We start from the raw sequence: 16801 nt of genomic DNA, 5'->3' as shown, positions 1-16801 counted from the left end.
GTACAGAACGATGTCTGCAGCATTGAAGGTCCCAACGAGCACAGTGGTCTCAATCATTTGCGAGGAACCCAGGCACCGCTCATCACCTGCCTCCACCATCCCTCCAGTGAAGCATGGTGGAGGCAGCGTCATGCCTGGAGGAACCCAGGCACCGCTCATCACCTGCCTCCACCATCCCTCCAGTGAAGCATGGTGGAGGCAGCATCATGCCTGGAGGAACCCAGGCACCGCTCATCACCTGCCTCCACCATCCCTCCAGTGAAGCATGGTGGAGGCAGCGTCATGTCTGGAGGAACCCAGGCACCGCTCATCAGCTGGCCAACACCATCCCTCCAGTGAAGCATGGTGGAGGCAGCATCATGTCTGAAGGAACCCAGGCACCGCTCATCAGCTGGCCAGCACCATCCCTCCAGTGAAGCATGGTGGAGGCAGCATCATGTCTGAAGGAACCCAGGCACCGCTCATCAGCTGGCCAGCACCATCCCTCCAGTGAAGCATGGTGGAGGCAGCATCATGTCTGGAGGAACCCAGGCACCGCTCATCAGCAGGCCAACACCATCCCTCCAGTGAAGCATGGTGGAGGCAGCATCATGTCTGGAGGAACCCAGGCACCGCTCATCAGCAGGCCAACACCATCCCTCCAGTGAAGCATGGTGGAGGCAGCATCATGTCTGGAGGAACCCAGGCACCGCTCATCAGCTGGCCAACACCATCCCTCCAGTGAAGCATGGTGGAGGCAGCATCATGTCTGGAGGAACCCAGGCACCGCTCATCAGCAGGCCAACACCATCCCTCCAGTGAAGCATGGTGGAGGCAGCATCATGTCTGAAGGCATGGCCGTATCTACCATTGAGGTCACAGAGGTCCGGACCTCGGTAATATTTTTCGAGCTGTGTTTACAAAACTTGTGAAATAATTGCACTAAATGGGGTTATTTGTAGTACTTCCATTTACTGACGATGGGGGCGCTGCATAACTATAGCCTCGATTAAAGCAAACAGAAGAAGACGACAAATATCAACAAACCACCGCAGCCCGGGGTTGCGTTCCAATTACCCATTTAGCTTAGGAACCTTCCTAACCAAGTGAAATGACCCGGAAGTCCCTCAGTGGCAGCCATGTTAAGTGCCGTTCCAATTCTCCAAATGAAATGAAAGGAGGTTTCAAACTTCCTTTATAACCTCCTTTAGCTTAGGAACCACTGGACCTCCCTTGACGAAAGGAGAGGAGCAAATGCTGCCCCACAATGCATTGCAGCCGCAGCATTTGCCGTCACTCAACAGTCGGCCGTTCACGGAAACAACCGATTATGACGGAGAAATTATATCATGAACGTTATGGTGCTTTTTAAGCATTTTAAAACGTATGTGGTAAGTTGCCAAAGTGCTTTGTTTTGAACGTTCATCAGTATTATAATCAAAAAGAGAAATATGAACGTTAGTTTTTACTGAAATGATCAAATAAAGTCAACATTTCTCTGAGCTGTGTGGGGTTTGTTCAACTTTTAAAAGATGTTTGAATGATGTACACAGTGATAGATGTTAAGGACTAACGTTTATAATAAATACATTTGTATTGATTTTAAGATCTTTTCATCCAATCATACGTATTGGGATCATTTGTATTCATGTGGACCGGAGGGAGAGGGTGACGAGCAGAAGTTTCACTTTTTTATTTCAATTCCAACTTTGGTCATGAAGAATCTGTTTCTCTGTTGTTCATAAAGCATAAAGCAACAGCATCAGAGCACGGTGCAGAGTCTCTAGATGAGTCCCTCCTTCTTATTAAACATCCATGTTGTAGTCCGCTGTATAGAAAACTGTAGTTTCCATAGTTTCCCCACAGCAGCAGACGCACATTCAGGACGTCCGCTGGCGCATCATAAACACGTCAGATAGTGAAACTGCAGTCGATTCTCTAAAGTACCGCGGTCTCTTCTGAAGTCCTTTTGAATTCTCCTATCCACTATCCCTTAACCCCGTGACCTTTCACTCAGAGGTCAAGGAATAGGAGATATAGGTTAGAATTTAGGAGCTGATTTTTGGATTATCGGAACGCCACCCGGGCCCTTTCTCATTTCATCAAATCCCCCTCTTCGACTCCTCGACTCCTCGACTCCTCGACTCCTCGGTCCTCCGGTAGTGACCCGGAAATGAATTTCAGCGCGCCATGTTGAAGGACATTTCATTTCTCTAAATGCACTTCGAGGACCGAGGATCGAGCGCCGAGGAGGCTCTGGAGGAGCTATAACCGAGGAGAGAGGAGAGAGGAGAGAGGAGAGAGGAGGCTCTCTGGAGGAGCTATAACCGAGGAGAGAGGAGAGAGGAGGCTCTCTGGAGGAGCTATAACCGAGGAGAGAGGAGGCTCTGGAGGAGCTATAACTGAGGAGAGAGGAGAGAGGAGAGAGGAGAGAGGAGGCTCTCTGGAGGAGCTCTAACCGAGGAGAGAGGAGAGAGGAGGCTCTCTGGAGGAGCTCTAACCGAGGAGAGCGGAGAGAGGAGGCTCTCTGGAGAGAGGAGAGAGGAAAGAGGAAAGAGGAGAGAGGAGAGAGGAGAGAGGAGAGAGGAGGCTCTCTGGAGGAGCTCTAACCGAGGATACACTGATGGCTCCTCCTCGGCTCCTTCGTGGATGCATTTCCGGGAACAGAGATGTTTCAAAGAGTCGTGACGCACAGCCGGATATATCCAGTCTCTGATAGGGTTACGTTATTATGAGAGCTCTGTTTGATTCTGAAATGTTATATATTTATATACATGTGTGTGTGTGTGTGTGTGTGTGTGTGTGTGTGTGTGTGTGTGTGTGTGTGTGTGTGTGTGTGTGTGTGTGTGTGTGTGTGTGTGTGTCTGTGTGTGTGTGTGTGTGTGTGTGTGTGTGTGTGTGTGTGTGTGTGTGTGTGTGTGTGTGGTCATGAACTCATCTGTCCATCAGACAGAGGGCTGCTGTGCCTCCTGTCATCATTAATGGACGTCTCTTTAAAATGACCGCTCAGAGGAGAGGAGTTCTCATTTCTCTAACCGCCTGCTGCTTCCCCTCCTCTCTCCTCAGTTCCCCTCCTCGGCTCCTCTCTCCTCGGCTCCCCTCCTCGGCTCCTCCGCTCGCATCTCCTGTGGGCGGGACTAAGTCTCGAGGATAGGAGTCGAGGAGGGGAGTCGAGGAGGGGAGTTTGAGAAATGAGAAAGGGCCCCGGACTTGAACCAGAGCAGCGAAGGAGTGATGGAGTATCTAGAGATCTGAGTCCAGCGGCTGCTTGTGTTTCTGTTCATCAGGGCATCATAGGACCAGCAGATCCTGTGTGAACGCTCTACGTTAGTCAGTGGACGTCCGACAACATGCACACTAACTTATATTGCAGCTATACTTTGGTTTAAATTGCGTGAATAAACTAGCTAGAGAGCTAAAGTTAATTACATTCATCCAATGTCAGAAGGATTACCTTTTAACAAACGTTGTAATTATTTTCTTTCATTTCAATTTGAGTAAAACATTGGAGATATAACATTAGAGAGAGAGAGAGAGAGAGAGAGAGAGAGAGAGAAAGTGATGGAAGTCAGGGAGGAACTGCAGGTATAGTCACACAAAAATAATGTAGGCCTAATAAGCCCATCTATTTATTTATCTATCTATATATATATCTATAACAATAGTCTTCATTTACAAGAGGCATAATTTTAAAACAGCATACATCTACTGCAGTTATGATGTCATAATAACATACAATTTTATAAAACACCATTTGCTTACATATTTTTTCTCTTTTGAGAATCAAACAAAACGGATTTAAATAAAAAAAGAATGCAAACAAACAAGTGAAATGAACTAAATTGCTGAATTGCTTTTAATTCACTGGCAGGAGCGACAAGTGAGGAGGAGCAAACATTTAACAACGAGGGAGAGATTGAACAAAGAGAAAGAGGAGAGGACAGAGAGAGTAGTGAACAGGAAGAAGACAGAGAGACTAAAGAAGATGGAAGAGAGGCTGCAGGTTATGGAAAGGAGAGAGACATGGAAAATGAATTTTGACAATGTTGTGATCATTTTAGCCTCTTCTGCATGTCCGGATCATTAATAGCAACAATCAGCTGATGTTTATGTATTACACTTTCAAAAATAATTTATGCTGCAGCCCACTGACATGGTTTGAAATCGATATATTATCCAATGTGTGACCCCCCACAGGACTTAAAAAGCACCTAACTAGATCATTACAATCCGAAAAACCTCGGGGAGTACCCCCCGAACCCCCCTAGCATGTTTGGACCTCGGTATTTAGGAAATCCTGCATACGGCCCTGTCTGAAGGAACCCAGGCATCGCTCATCACCTGGCCAACAGCATCCCTCCAGTGAAGCATGGTGGAGGCAGCATCATGCTGTGGGAGGTTCTTCAGCAGCAGGAACTGGGAGGTCAGGATCAAGGGAAAGATGAATGCAGCGATGTACAGAGAGAACCTTGATGAAACCTGCTCCAGAGCGCTCTGGACCTCAGACTGGGGCGAAGGTTCATCTCTCAACAGGACAACGACCCTAAGCACACAGCCACGATAACAGAGGAGTGGCTTCAGCTCAAGTCTGTGAATGTCCTTGAGTGGCCCAGCCAGAGCTTGAACTGGATTGAATATCTCTGGAGAGATCTGAAAATGGCTGTGCACCGACGCTCCCCATCCAAGCTGATGGAGCCTGAGATGATCTGCAGAGAAGAATGGGAGAAGCTACACAAAGATAGGTCTGCTCATCATACTCAAGAAGACTTAGGATGTAAGGTGCTTCAACAACGTACTGAGTAAAGGGTGTGAATACTTAAGCACATGCGATATTTGAGTTTTATATTTTGAATTCATTTGCAAAAATTATTAAAACTATTTTTTTTGACTTTGTCATTATGAGGTATTGTATTGTGAAATGATGTTGAGAAAACAAATGAATGTAATCCATTTTGAAATATGGCTGTAACATAACAAACATATTCACCGTTTTGTATTTTCATTGTATTTATTTTAAACTTGTTATTTCTGGTCTGTCTCATTATGATGTCAGTCTGATTGGCTCAGCGTTCTGCAGCGTCACTGTCAGGCGGCCAATCAGATCGCTCGTGTTGCCGCGGATATTTGAAAACAGAAATGGCGGAGGTTCGATGGTAAGTCTGTTTATAAGTTAGCCTCCTCTTCCTCTCTTCCTCTTTTCACTTCTGTTTGAATAACGGGGGGTTCAGGGGTCCCTCGGCCGGGTGCAGAGCTCATGTCGAACAGGAAGTAGAGTTAGTGATTAAAGAAGCTAAAACACGGCTCAGTGTTAGCATGCTAGCTGAAGCTAACGGCTGTTGTTGATAAATGAACATTTAAGGGGTCCTAACCGTTATACAGTGTATGGTACAGTACACACAGCAGGACAATAACAACAATACAACAACAACAACAACACCACACAAACACTACACACAAAACCACAGAGAGGTCTTGGACAAATACAAACGTAGTGTTGTGTAAGTCCAAAGATATACCAACACTATTCAGGAGGTGTCACAAGCTAGGCTAGCTAGGATAATAATACTGTTCATCTGGGAGACATCTGCAATTAGTCAGCCAGTACAGGCTCCACTGCATGTACACTATACACAGTCTATGGTGGTGTTGTGGGCTGGGATACATCTTCTATCTGGATGTAACATAAGCATGTTTCCTGGTCATTCAAGAAATCAGCTCTAAGCCTATATTGCATAGTTTTTCAAGTATATTATATATATATTATTTACAAGTGAATGTAAATAAACATCCAGCTTTACACTGACTACATGCATGACTTCAACACATCAGAAAGATCTTCTCTTAAATCACAGTTAGCTGAGGGGTGGGATATTCTCTTCTTAGCTTTTGGTCGGATAGATTTGGAGGAAGAGACCCTCTCTAAAGGTCACACTGATCATGTGTTCTCTGCTCTAACCCATCCTAGTGCTAGGAGCAGTGGGCATGTATGTGTATGTAATGTTGTGTGTGTGTGTGTGTGTGTGTGTGTGTGTGTGTGTGTGTGTGTGTGTGTGTGTGTGTGTCAGTGTGCTGCAGCAGTGTGACCCGGCTCTCCTGGACCCAGCATCTGATCAGTGGGACTGTGAAGCCGGCAGGATGCTGCTCCAGCTGGCGGTCAGTTTACCTCCTGATCATCTGATACTCACACACTTAACACTACTCATTTATACATTTAATTGTGTGTGTGTGTGTGTGTGTGTGTGTGTGTGTGTGTGTGTGTGTGTGTGTGTGTGTGTGTGTGTGTGTGTGTGTGTGTGTGTGTGTGTGTGTGTGTGTGTGTGTGTGTGTGTGTGTGTGTGTGTGTGTGTGTGTGTGTGTGTGTGTGTGTGTGTGTGTGTGTGTGTGTGTGTAGGACAACCGGCGTTACCAGAAGGTTCTGATGCGTCCGCTGTTTGTTCTGGACGCCATGATGTCTCTGCTGGAGGGTCTACAGTCTGCCCGGCAACTGATGACCCTGCCCTGCCCCCCAAACCCTGGTACACACACTACACACACTACACACAGAACACACTACACACACTAGACACTACACACAGAACACACTACACACACTAGACACTACACACACTACACACAGAACACACTACACACAGAACACACTACACACACTACACACAGAACACACTACACACACTACACACAGAACACACTACACACACTACACACAGAACACACTACACACAGAACACATTACACACAGATCACACTACACACACTACACACAGAACACACTACACACACTACACACAGAACACACTACACACACTACACACACTACACACAGATCACACTACACACAGCACACACTACACACACTACACACAGAACACACTACACACACTACACACACTACACACACTACACACAGAACACACTACACACACTACACACACTACACACACTACACACAGATCACACTACACACAGATCACACTACACACACTACACACAGAACACACTACACACACTACACACACTACACACAGATCACACTACACACAGCACACACTACACACACTACACACAGAACACACTACACACACTACACACACTACACACACTACACACAGAACACACTACACACACTACACACACTACACACACTACACACACTACACACAGAACACACTACACACACTACACACAGAACACACTACACACAGAACACACTACACACAGAACACACTACACACAGAACACACTACACACAGAACACACTACACACAGATCACACTACACACAGAACACACTACACACAGATCACACTACACACACTACACACAGATCACACTACACACAGATCACACTACACACAGATCACACTACACACACTACACACACTACACACAGATCACACTACACACAGAACACACTACACACAGATCACACTACACACTACACACACTACACACAGAACACACTACACACAGAACACACTACACACTACACACAGAACACACTACACACAGAACACACTACACACAGATCACACTACACACAGAACACACTACACACAGATCACACTACACACACTACACACAGATCACACTACACACAGATCACACTACACACAGATCACACTACACACAGATCACACTACACACAGAACACACTACACACAGATCACACTACACACTACACACACTACACACAGATCACACTACACACAGAACACACTACACACAGATCACACTACACACTACACACACTACACACAGAACACACTACACACAGATCACACTACACACACTACACACAGATCACACTACACACACTACACACAGAACACACTACACACAGAACACATTACACACACTACACACACTACACACAGAACACACACTACACACAGAACACACTACACACAGAACACACTACACACACTACACACACTACACACACTACACACACTACACACAGAACACACACTACACACAGAACACACTACACACACTACACACACTACACACAGAACACACTACACACACTACACACACTACACACACTACACACAGAACACACTAGACACACTACACACACTACACACAGAACACACTACACACACTACACACACTACACACACTACACACAGAACACATTACACACACTACACACACTACACACACTACACACACTACACACACTACACACACTACACACACTACACACAGAACACACTACACACAGAACACACTACACACAGTACACACAGAACACACACTACACACAGAACACACTACACACACTACACACAGAACACACACTACACACAGAACACACTACACACACTACACACACTACACACAGAACACACTACACACACTACACACACTACACACAGAACACACTACACACAGAACACACTACACACACTACACACACTACACACAGAACACACACTACACACAGAACACACTACACACACTACACACACTACACACAGAACACACTACACACACTACACACACTACACACAGAACACACTACACACACTACACACACTACACACACTACACACAGAACACACTACACACACTACACACACTACACACACTACACACACTACACACAGAACACACTACACACACTACACACACTACACACACTACACACAGAACACACTACACACACTACACACACTACACACACTACACACAGAACACATTACACACACTACACACACTACACACACTACACACAGAACACACTACACACACTACACACAGAACACACTACACACACTACACACACTACACACACTACACACACTACACACAGAACACACTACACACACTACACACACTACACACAGAACACACTACACACACTACACACACTACACACACTACACACACTACACACAGAACACACTACACATACTACACACAGAACACACACTACACACACTACACACAGAACACACTACACACACTACACACACTACACACAGAACACACTACACACACTACACACACTACACACACTACACACAGAACACACTACACACACTACACACACTACACACACTACACACAGAACACATTACACACACTACACACACTACACACACTACACACACTACACACACTACACACACTACACACACTACACACAGAACACACTACACACAGAACACACTACACACAGTACACACAGAACACACACTACACACAGAACACACTACACACACTACACACAGAACACACACTACACACAGAACACACTACACACACTACACACACTACACACAGAACACACTACACACACTACACACACTACACACACTACACACAGAACACACTACACACAGAACACACTACACACACTACACACACTACACACAGAACACACACTACACACAGAACACACTACACACACTACACACACTACACACAGAACACACTACACACACTACACACACTACACACAGAACACACTACACACACTACACACACTACACACACTACACACAGAACACACTACACACACTACACACACTACACACACTACACACACTACACACAGAACACACTACACACACTACACACACTACACACACTACACACAGAACACACTACACACACTACACACACTACACACACTACACACAGAACACATTACACACACTACACACACTACACACAGAACACACTACACACACTACACACAGAACACACTACACACACTACACACAGAACACACTACACACACTACACACACTACACACACTACACACACTACACACAGAACACACTACACACACTACACACACTACACACAGAACACACTACACACACTACACACACTACACACACTACACACACTACACACAGAACACACTACACATACTACACACAGAACACACACTACACACACTACACACAGAACACACTACACACACTACACACACTACACACAGAACACACTACACACACTACACACACTACACACACTACACACAGAACACACTACACACAGAACACACTACACACACTACACACAGAACACACACTACACACAGAACACACTACACACACTACACACACTACACACAGAACACACTACACACACTACACACACTACACACACTACACACAGAACACACTACACACAGAACACACTACACACACTACACACACTACACACAGAACACACACTACACACAGAACACACTACACACACTACACACACTACACACAGAACACACTACACACACTACACACACTACACACAGAACACACTACACACACTACACACACTACACACACTACACACAGAACACACTACACACACTACACACACTACACACACTACACACACTACACACAGAACACACTACACACACTACACACACTACACACACTACACACAGAACACACTACACACACTACACACACTACACACACTACACACAGAACACATTACACACACTACACACACTACACACAGAACACACTACACACACTACACACAGAACACACTACACACACTACACACAGAACACACTACACACACTACACACACTACACACACTACACACACTACACACAGAACACACTACACACACTACACACACTACACACAGAACACACTACACACACTACACACACTACACACACTACACACACTACACACAGAACACACTACACATACTACACACAGAACACACTACACACAGAACACATTACACACACTACACACACTACACACAGAACACACTACACACACTACACACACTACACACACTACACACACTACACACACTACACACACTACACACACTACACACACTACACACAGAACACACTACACACACTACACACACTACACACACTACACACAGAACACATTACACACACTACACACACTACACACACTACACACAGAACACATTACACACACTACACACACTACACACACTACACACAGATCACACTACACACACTACACACACTACACACACTACACACACTACACACAGAACACACTACACACACTACACACACTACACACACTACACACACTACACACAGAACACACAGAACACACTACACACACTACACACACTACACACAGAACACATTACACACACTACACACACTACACACACTACACACACTACACACACTACACACACTACACACACAGAACACACTACACACACTACACACACTACACACACTACACACAGAACACATTACACACACTACACACACTACACACACTACACACACTACACACACAGAACACACTACACACACTACACACACTACACACACTACACACAGAACACACTACACACACTACACACACTACACACAGAACACACTACACACACTACACACACTACACACAGAACACATTACACACACTACACACACTACACACACTACACACACTACACACACTACACACACTACACACAGAACACACTACACACACTACACATACTACACACACTACACACAGAACACACTACACACACTAGACACACTACACACAGTACAGAACACACTACACACACTACACACAGAACACACTACACACACTACACACACTACACACAGAACACACTACACACACTACACACACTACACACACTACACACACTACACACAGAACACACTACACATACTACACACACTACACACAGAACACACTACACACACTAGACACACTACACACAGAACACACTACACACACTACACACACTACACACAGTACAGAACACACTACACACACTACACACACTACACACAGAACACACTACACACACTACACACACTACACACAGTACAGAACACACTACACACACTACACACACTACACACAGAACACACTACACACACTACACACACTACACACAGTACAGAACACACTACACACACTAGACACACTACACACAGAACACACTACACACACTACACACACTACACACAGTACAGAACACACTACACACACTACACACACTACACACAGAACACACTACACACACTACACACACTACACACACTACACACAGAACACACTACACATACTACACACACTACACACACTACACACACTACACACAGAACACACTACACACACTAGACACACTACACACAGTACAGAACACACTACACACAGAACACACTACACACACTACACACACTACACACAGAACACACTACACACACTACACACACTACACACACTACACATACTCACACACTACACACAGAACACACTACACACACTACACACACTACACACACTACACACACTACACACAGAACACACTACACATACTACACACACTACACACACTACACACACTACACACAGAACACACTACACACACTACACACAGAACACACTACACACACTACACACACTAGACACACTACACACAGTACAGAACACACTACACACACTACACACAGAACACACTACACACACTACACACACTACACACAGAACACACTACACACACTACACACACTACACACAGAACACACTACACACACTACACACACTACACACACTACACACACTACACACAGAACACACTACACACACTACACACACTACACACACTACACACACTCACACACTACACACAGAACACACTACACACACTACACACACTACACACAGAACACACTACACACACTACACACACTACACACAGTACAGAACACACTACACACAGAACACACTACACACACTACACACACTACACACAGAACACACTACACACACTACACACAGAACACACAGAACACACTACACACACTACACACAGAACACACAGAACACACTACACACAGAACACACAGAACACACTACACACAGAACACACAGAACACACTACACACAGAACACACAGAACACACTACACACACTACACACAGAACACACAGAACACACTACACACACTACACACAGAACACACAGAACACACAGAACACACACTACACACAGAACACACAGAACACACAGAACACACAGAACACACAGAACACACAGAACACACTACACACACTACACACAGAACACACACTACACACAGAACACACAGAACACACTACACACACTACACACACTACACACAGAACACACACTACACACAGAACACACAGAACACACAGAACACACACTACACACAGAACACACAGAACACACAGAACACACTACACACACTACACACAGAACTAGGGATGCTCCGATCGCCAGTGAAGAATAAATATATGTATACCTAGTGTATCTTGTTCCAGAGGTAGATCAAACAGCTAAGTGTGTTAGGTCTAACTCTCAGTGCGTGTTTCGCTCAGCGGTCTGTCACGGCGGGCGGAGCTGCAGGATCTCTGCTTCACACACGTTGCATTCCTCTATTTTACTGTCTTTTTCGGAAACCTTAAAATACCAGGGGAAGCCATGTTGGCGAGCTTGTTTTGCCACGCAGAGAAAAGTGTCATGTATTTTACGACATGATCGGCTCTCGCGATCGGCACGTTTAGAGAGCACCGATCGATCGGTAGAGAGCGAGTATCGGCCGATCTCGATCGGTAGTGTAGCAGAGAGACAGCACCTCGGTGTTAAAGTATTAATAATATAAAATCATTGTTGTTGAAGCTCTTGAACCCTCAGGGTGGAACACGGGTGTGATAACTGTTTTGTATTGTGTTTGTGAAACTACGTCTGTTATAAAAACTAGTAGTGTATAAATAAATGGTCTGAAATATTGTGTGTGTGTGTCAGAGGGGGGGGCTCGCCACAGGTGGAAGGCTCTGAAGATGGAGAGCCTGTCGGGGGGGGGAGGAGACGGAGACTCTGCTGCAGCGTCTGCAGGAGAAGATACAACAGATACACACCAAGAGACACACACTCACACAGCTGATCGCACAGCTGCACAGCAAGGTGACACACACACACACACACACCACACACACACACACACACACACACACACACACACACACACACACACACACACACACACACACACACACACACACGTCGTTATTTTATTTATGTCCTTTTTAGTCTTTATCATGTTTGGTTTCACACAAAAAGTCTCCTAATTTCCTTGTTTCCTCTCTTTATCTCCTTGTTTCCTCTCCTAATTTCCTTGTTTCCTCTCTTCATCTCCTTGTTTCCTCTCCTGTTTCATCTCTTTATCTCCTTGTTTCCTCTCTTCATCTCCTTGTTTCCTCTCTTTATCTCCTTGTCTCCTCTCCTGTTTCCACTCTTTATCTCCTTGTTTCCTCTCCTGTTTCCACTCTTTATCTCCTTGTTTCCTCCCCTTATCTCCTTGTTTCCTTGTCTCCTCAGAAGCAGCAGTGTGAACAGCTGCTGGAGTCTCTGCAAAAAGCCCAGAATGCATTGCAGATCTGTGACCATCAGCTGATGTCGCTGGAGGCGGAGTCAGCGGCAGCGCTGTGTCAGCTGACCGACTGGCAGCGAATCAGAGACGAGTGAGTGTTTCAGGTCATGTGACCCCTCTCTTCGCTCCTATTGGTGGCTAACTGTCTCTCTGTTAGGCTGCAGGCCTGCGTCTCCTCGGCGCAGGACGTCATGCAGATCAACCTGCTGTCCATCACCCAATCAGAGCTCAGAGTGGAGCTCAGGCCCCGCCCCCCTTCCCCGCTGTCGTCCAATGAGCTGGAGCCTCTGCAGCTGTCCGTCACCTGGAGCCATGACGACCGCTTCACCCTGCAGGTTGTGTGTGTGTGTGTGTGTGTGTGTGTGTGTGTGTGTGTGTGTGTGTGTGTGTGTGTGTGTGTGTGTGTGTGTGTGTGTGTGTGTGTGTGTGTGTGTGTGTGTGTGTGTGTGTGTGTGTGTGTGTGTGTGTGTGTGTGTGTGTGTGTGTGTGATACTTTATCAATATATGTTGTTGGTGTCGGCAGGCCTGTGTTAATTATTCTGGCTATTAATCAGACTAATGGACCAATCAGGAGCTACTGAATCTGTAAGTGTAGGCCTCAGCTCTACTCCTGACAGTGTTTCCCCTACCATCGTCTTGGCGCGGCGCTGCGCCCTGCCTGAAATTCAAGGTGTTTTTTTTTTATTTAAAAATATATATACAGTGGGGGCAAAAAAGTATTTAGTCAGCCACCAATTGACCTTTCGCAAAGCCACGCCCCCCCTTGGTTACTGTTGCTAGTCCGACAAGTTGAGAGCCAGATGCGTTAAACAAAGCCATAATGGAGGGTCTCCTTAACGTCGGAGTCGCCTTAACAGACTCATTTTGGAGCAATAACGCAGCAATATCCTCCAGGTCCCGACAAAAGGGGCTACAATACGCTATGGAGGGTTATATCCACAGTATGAACATTAGAAAAGAGGGAGGCACAACATCAATAGAGGCACTTGCATACAGGTCGCAGTGCAAGAGTGAAAAACCACATGAGCTGTATGTCAAATTCGACGGAGTTATTATTATTATTTTGGAATAAAACAATACAATCACAAGAGGCATTAAATGTTGTAGTTTGTCTAAAGTTAACTACCGTTTCCTTGGTGGCTTTCTGCATCCACCTTGTTGTTCCTTTGTGGGGGTCGGGGTGCCCACTTGTGCAGCAGGATTAGGGAAGTCGGCAGTAGGCTTTCCATTAACAAAATGCTACAAAGATTAAAGCAAAATATAAATGAATGATTGCCTGTTGGCTTTCTTGTTTGTACTTTGACCACAGGTAGACTAATAACGGAGCTCAGCTGTTCAGACATTATTATGCATCAAGTGATATACATGGTCAAAACGACCTAGAAGCACAAAGCTTACAGCTGTAGTCGTGTGACTTTAGCTAACGTTAGTTAGTGAAATTAGTTAATTAAATTAGTTAGTTAATTTGTGAATGTAATCTTTGCTAGCTAGCTAGCTACGTTAGCACGTATTTACCTTGGAGCAAACGTATTTGTGTTTGTTGATATTCGCCATATTCAGCTGGGCATGGGGCCTGCCGCATTTCTTTATCCACTGGCGGCATCTCTCCTCTCGGGTTTTGGGTTTAGGAAACGGGTAAAATATCACCCCCCCCCCCCCCCTCTAAGCTTATGGGATATCAATATCCGATTTGCAAAGACCATAAGCACAACGCTTCACCATTTTCGCAATGAATTTGAACGCTAAGCTTGTCGGACTTCCACAGGGAGCCGCGCACGTGATCGAATATGATTGGACAACGGGCATTTAGGGGCGTGGCTTTGCGAAAGGTCAATTGTGCAAGTTCTCCCACTTAAAAAGATGAGGCCTGTAATTCTCATCCTAGGTACACCTCACCTATGAGAGAGAAAATGAGAAGAAAACAAATCCAGAAAATCACATTGTCTGATTTTTAAAGAATTGATTTGCAAATGATGGAAAATAAGTATTTGGTCAATAACAAAAGTTCATCTCAATACTTTGTTATAAACCCTTTGTTGGCAATGACAGAGGTCAAACGCTTTCTGTAAGTCTTCACAAGGTTTTCACTGTTGCTGGTATTTAGGCCCATTCCTCCATGCAGATCTCCTCTAGAGCAGTGATGTTTTGGGGCTGTTGCTAGGCAACACGGACTTTCAACTCCCTCCAAAGATTTTCTATGGGGTTGAGATCTGGAGACTGGCTAGGCCACTCCAGGACCTTGAAATGCTTCTTACGAAGCCACTCCTTCGTTGCCCGGGCGGTGTGTTTGGGATCATTGTCATGCTGAAAGACCCAGCCACGTTTCATCTTCAATGCCCTTGCTGATGGAAGGAGGTTGTCACTCTAAATCTCACGATACATGGCCCCATTCATTCTTTCCTTTACACGGATCAG

The 16801-nt window shown here is 45.4% G+C and overlaps 1 protein-coding gene across 2 annotated transcripts; it reads left to right on the top strand.

The window, feature by feature from the left end:
* Window positions 1-4738: 4738 nt before the first annotated feature.
* On the top strand, window positions 4739-14725 carry LOC307015324 (uncharacterized protein). 2 transcript variants are annotated; one of them, XR_013801473.1, is made up of 7 exons: window positions 4739-4753; window positions 5033-5132; window positions 6045-6132; window positions 6371-6494; window positions 13762-13920; window positions 14335-14477; window positions 14544-14725. XR_013801473.1 is itself a non-coding variant. In XM_079643837.1 (5 exons), exons 1-4 carry the CDS (start codon window positions 6115-6117, stop codon window positions 14346-14348), a joined length of 315 nt encoding a protein of 104 aa, XP_079499963.1. In that variant the 5' UTR covers window positions 6024-6114; the 3' UTR covers window positions 14349-14477; window positions 14544-14721. The 2 variants fall into 2 exon arrangements, 1 of the variants encoding a protein (XP_079499963.1); XM_079643837.1 differs by lacking the exons at window positions 4739-4753; window positions 5033-5132 and having other exon boundaries at window positions 6024-6132; window positions 14544-14721.
* Window positions 14726-16801: the final 2076 nt, after the last annotated feature.

Source organism: Notothenia rossii (genome assembly GCF_949606895.1).
Source record: "Notothenia rossii genome assembly, chromosome: 8".
NCBI lineage: Eukaryota > Metazoa > Chordata > Actinopteri > Perciformes > Nototheniidae > Notothenia > Notothenia rossii.
Note: the sequence above shows the minus strand (reverse complement) of the source record. Positions and strands in the feature narration are given on the sequence as shown.

Excerpts from the sequence above, each read along its gene's own strand:
- LOC307015324 (XM_079643837.1), top strand. Across the intron at positions 6,495-13,761 it reads GCCCTGCCCCCCAAACCCTG|AGGGGGGGGCTCGCCACAGG; the intron begins GTACACACACTA and ends TGTGTGTGTCAG.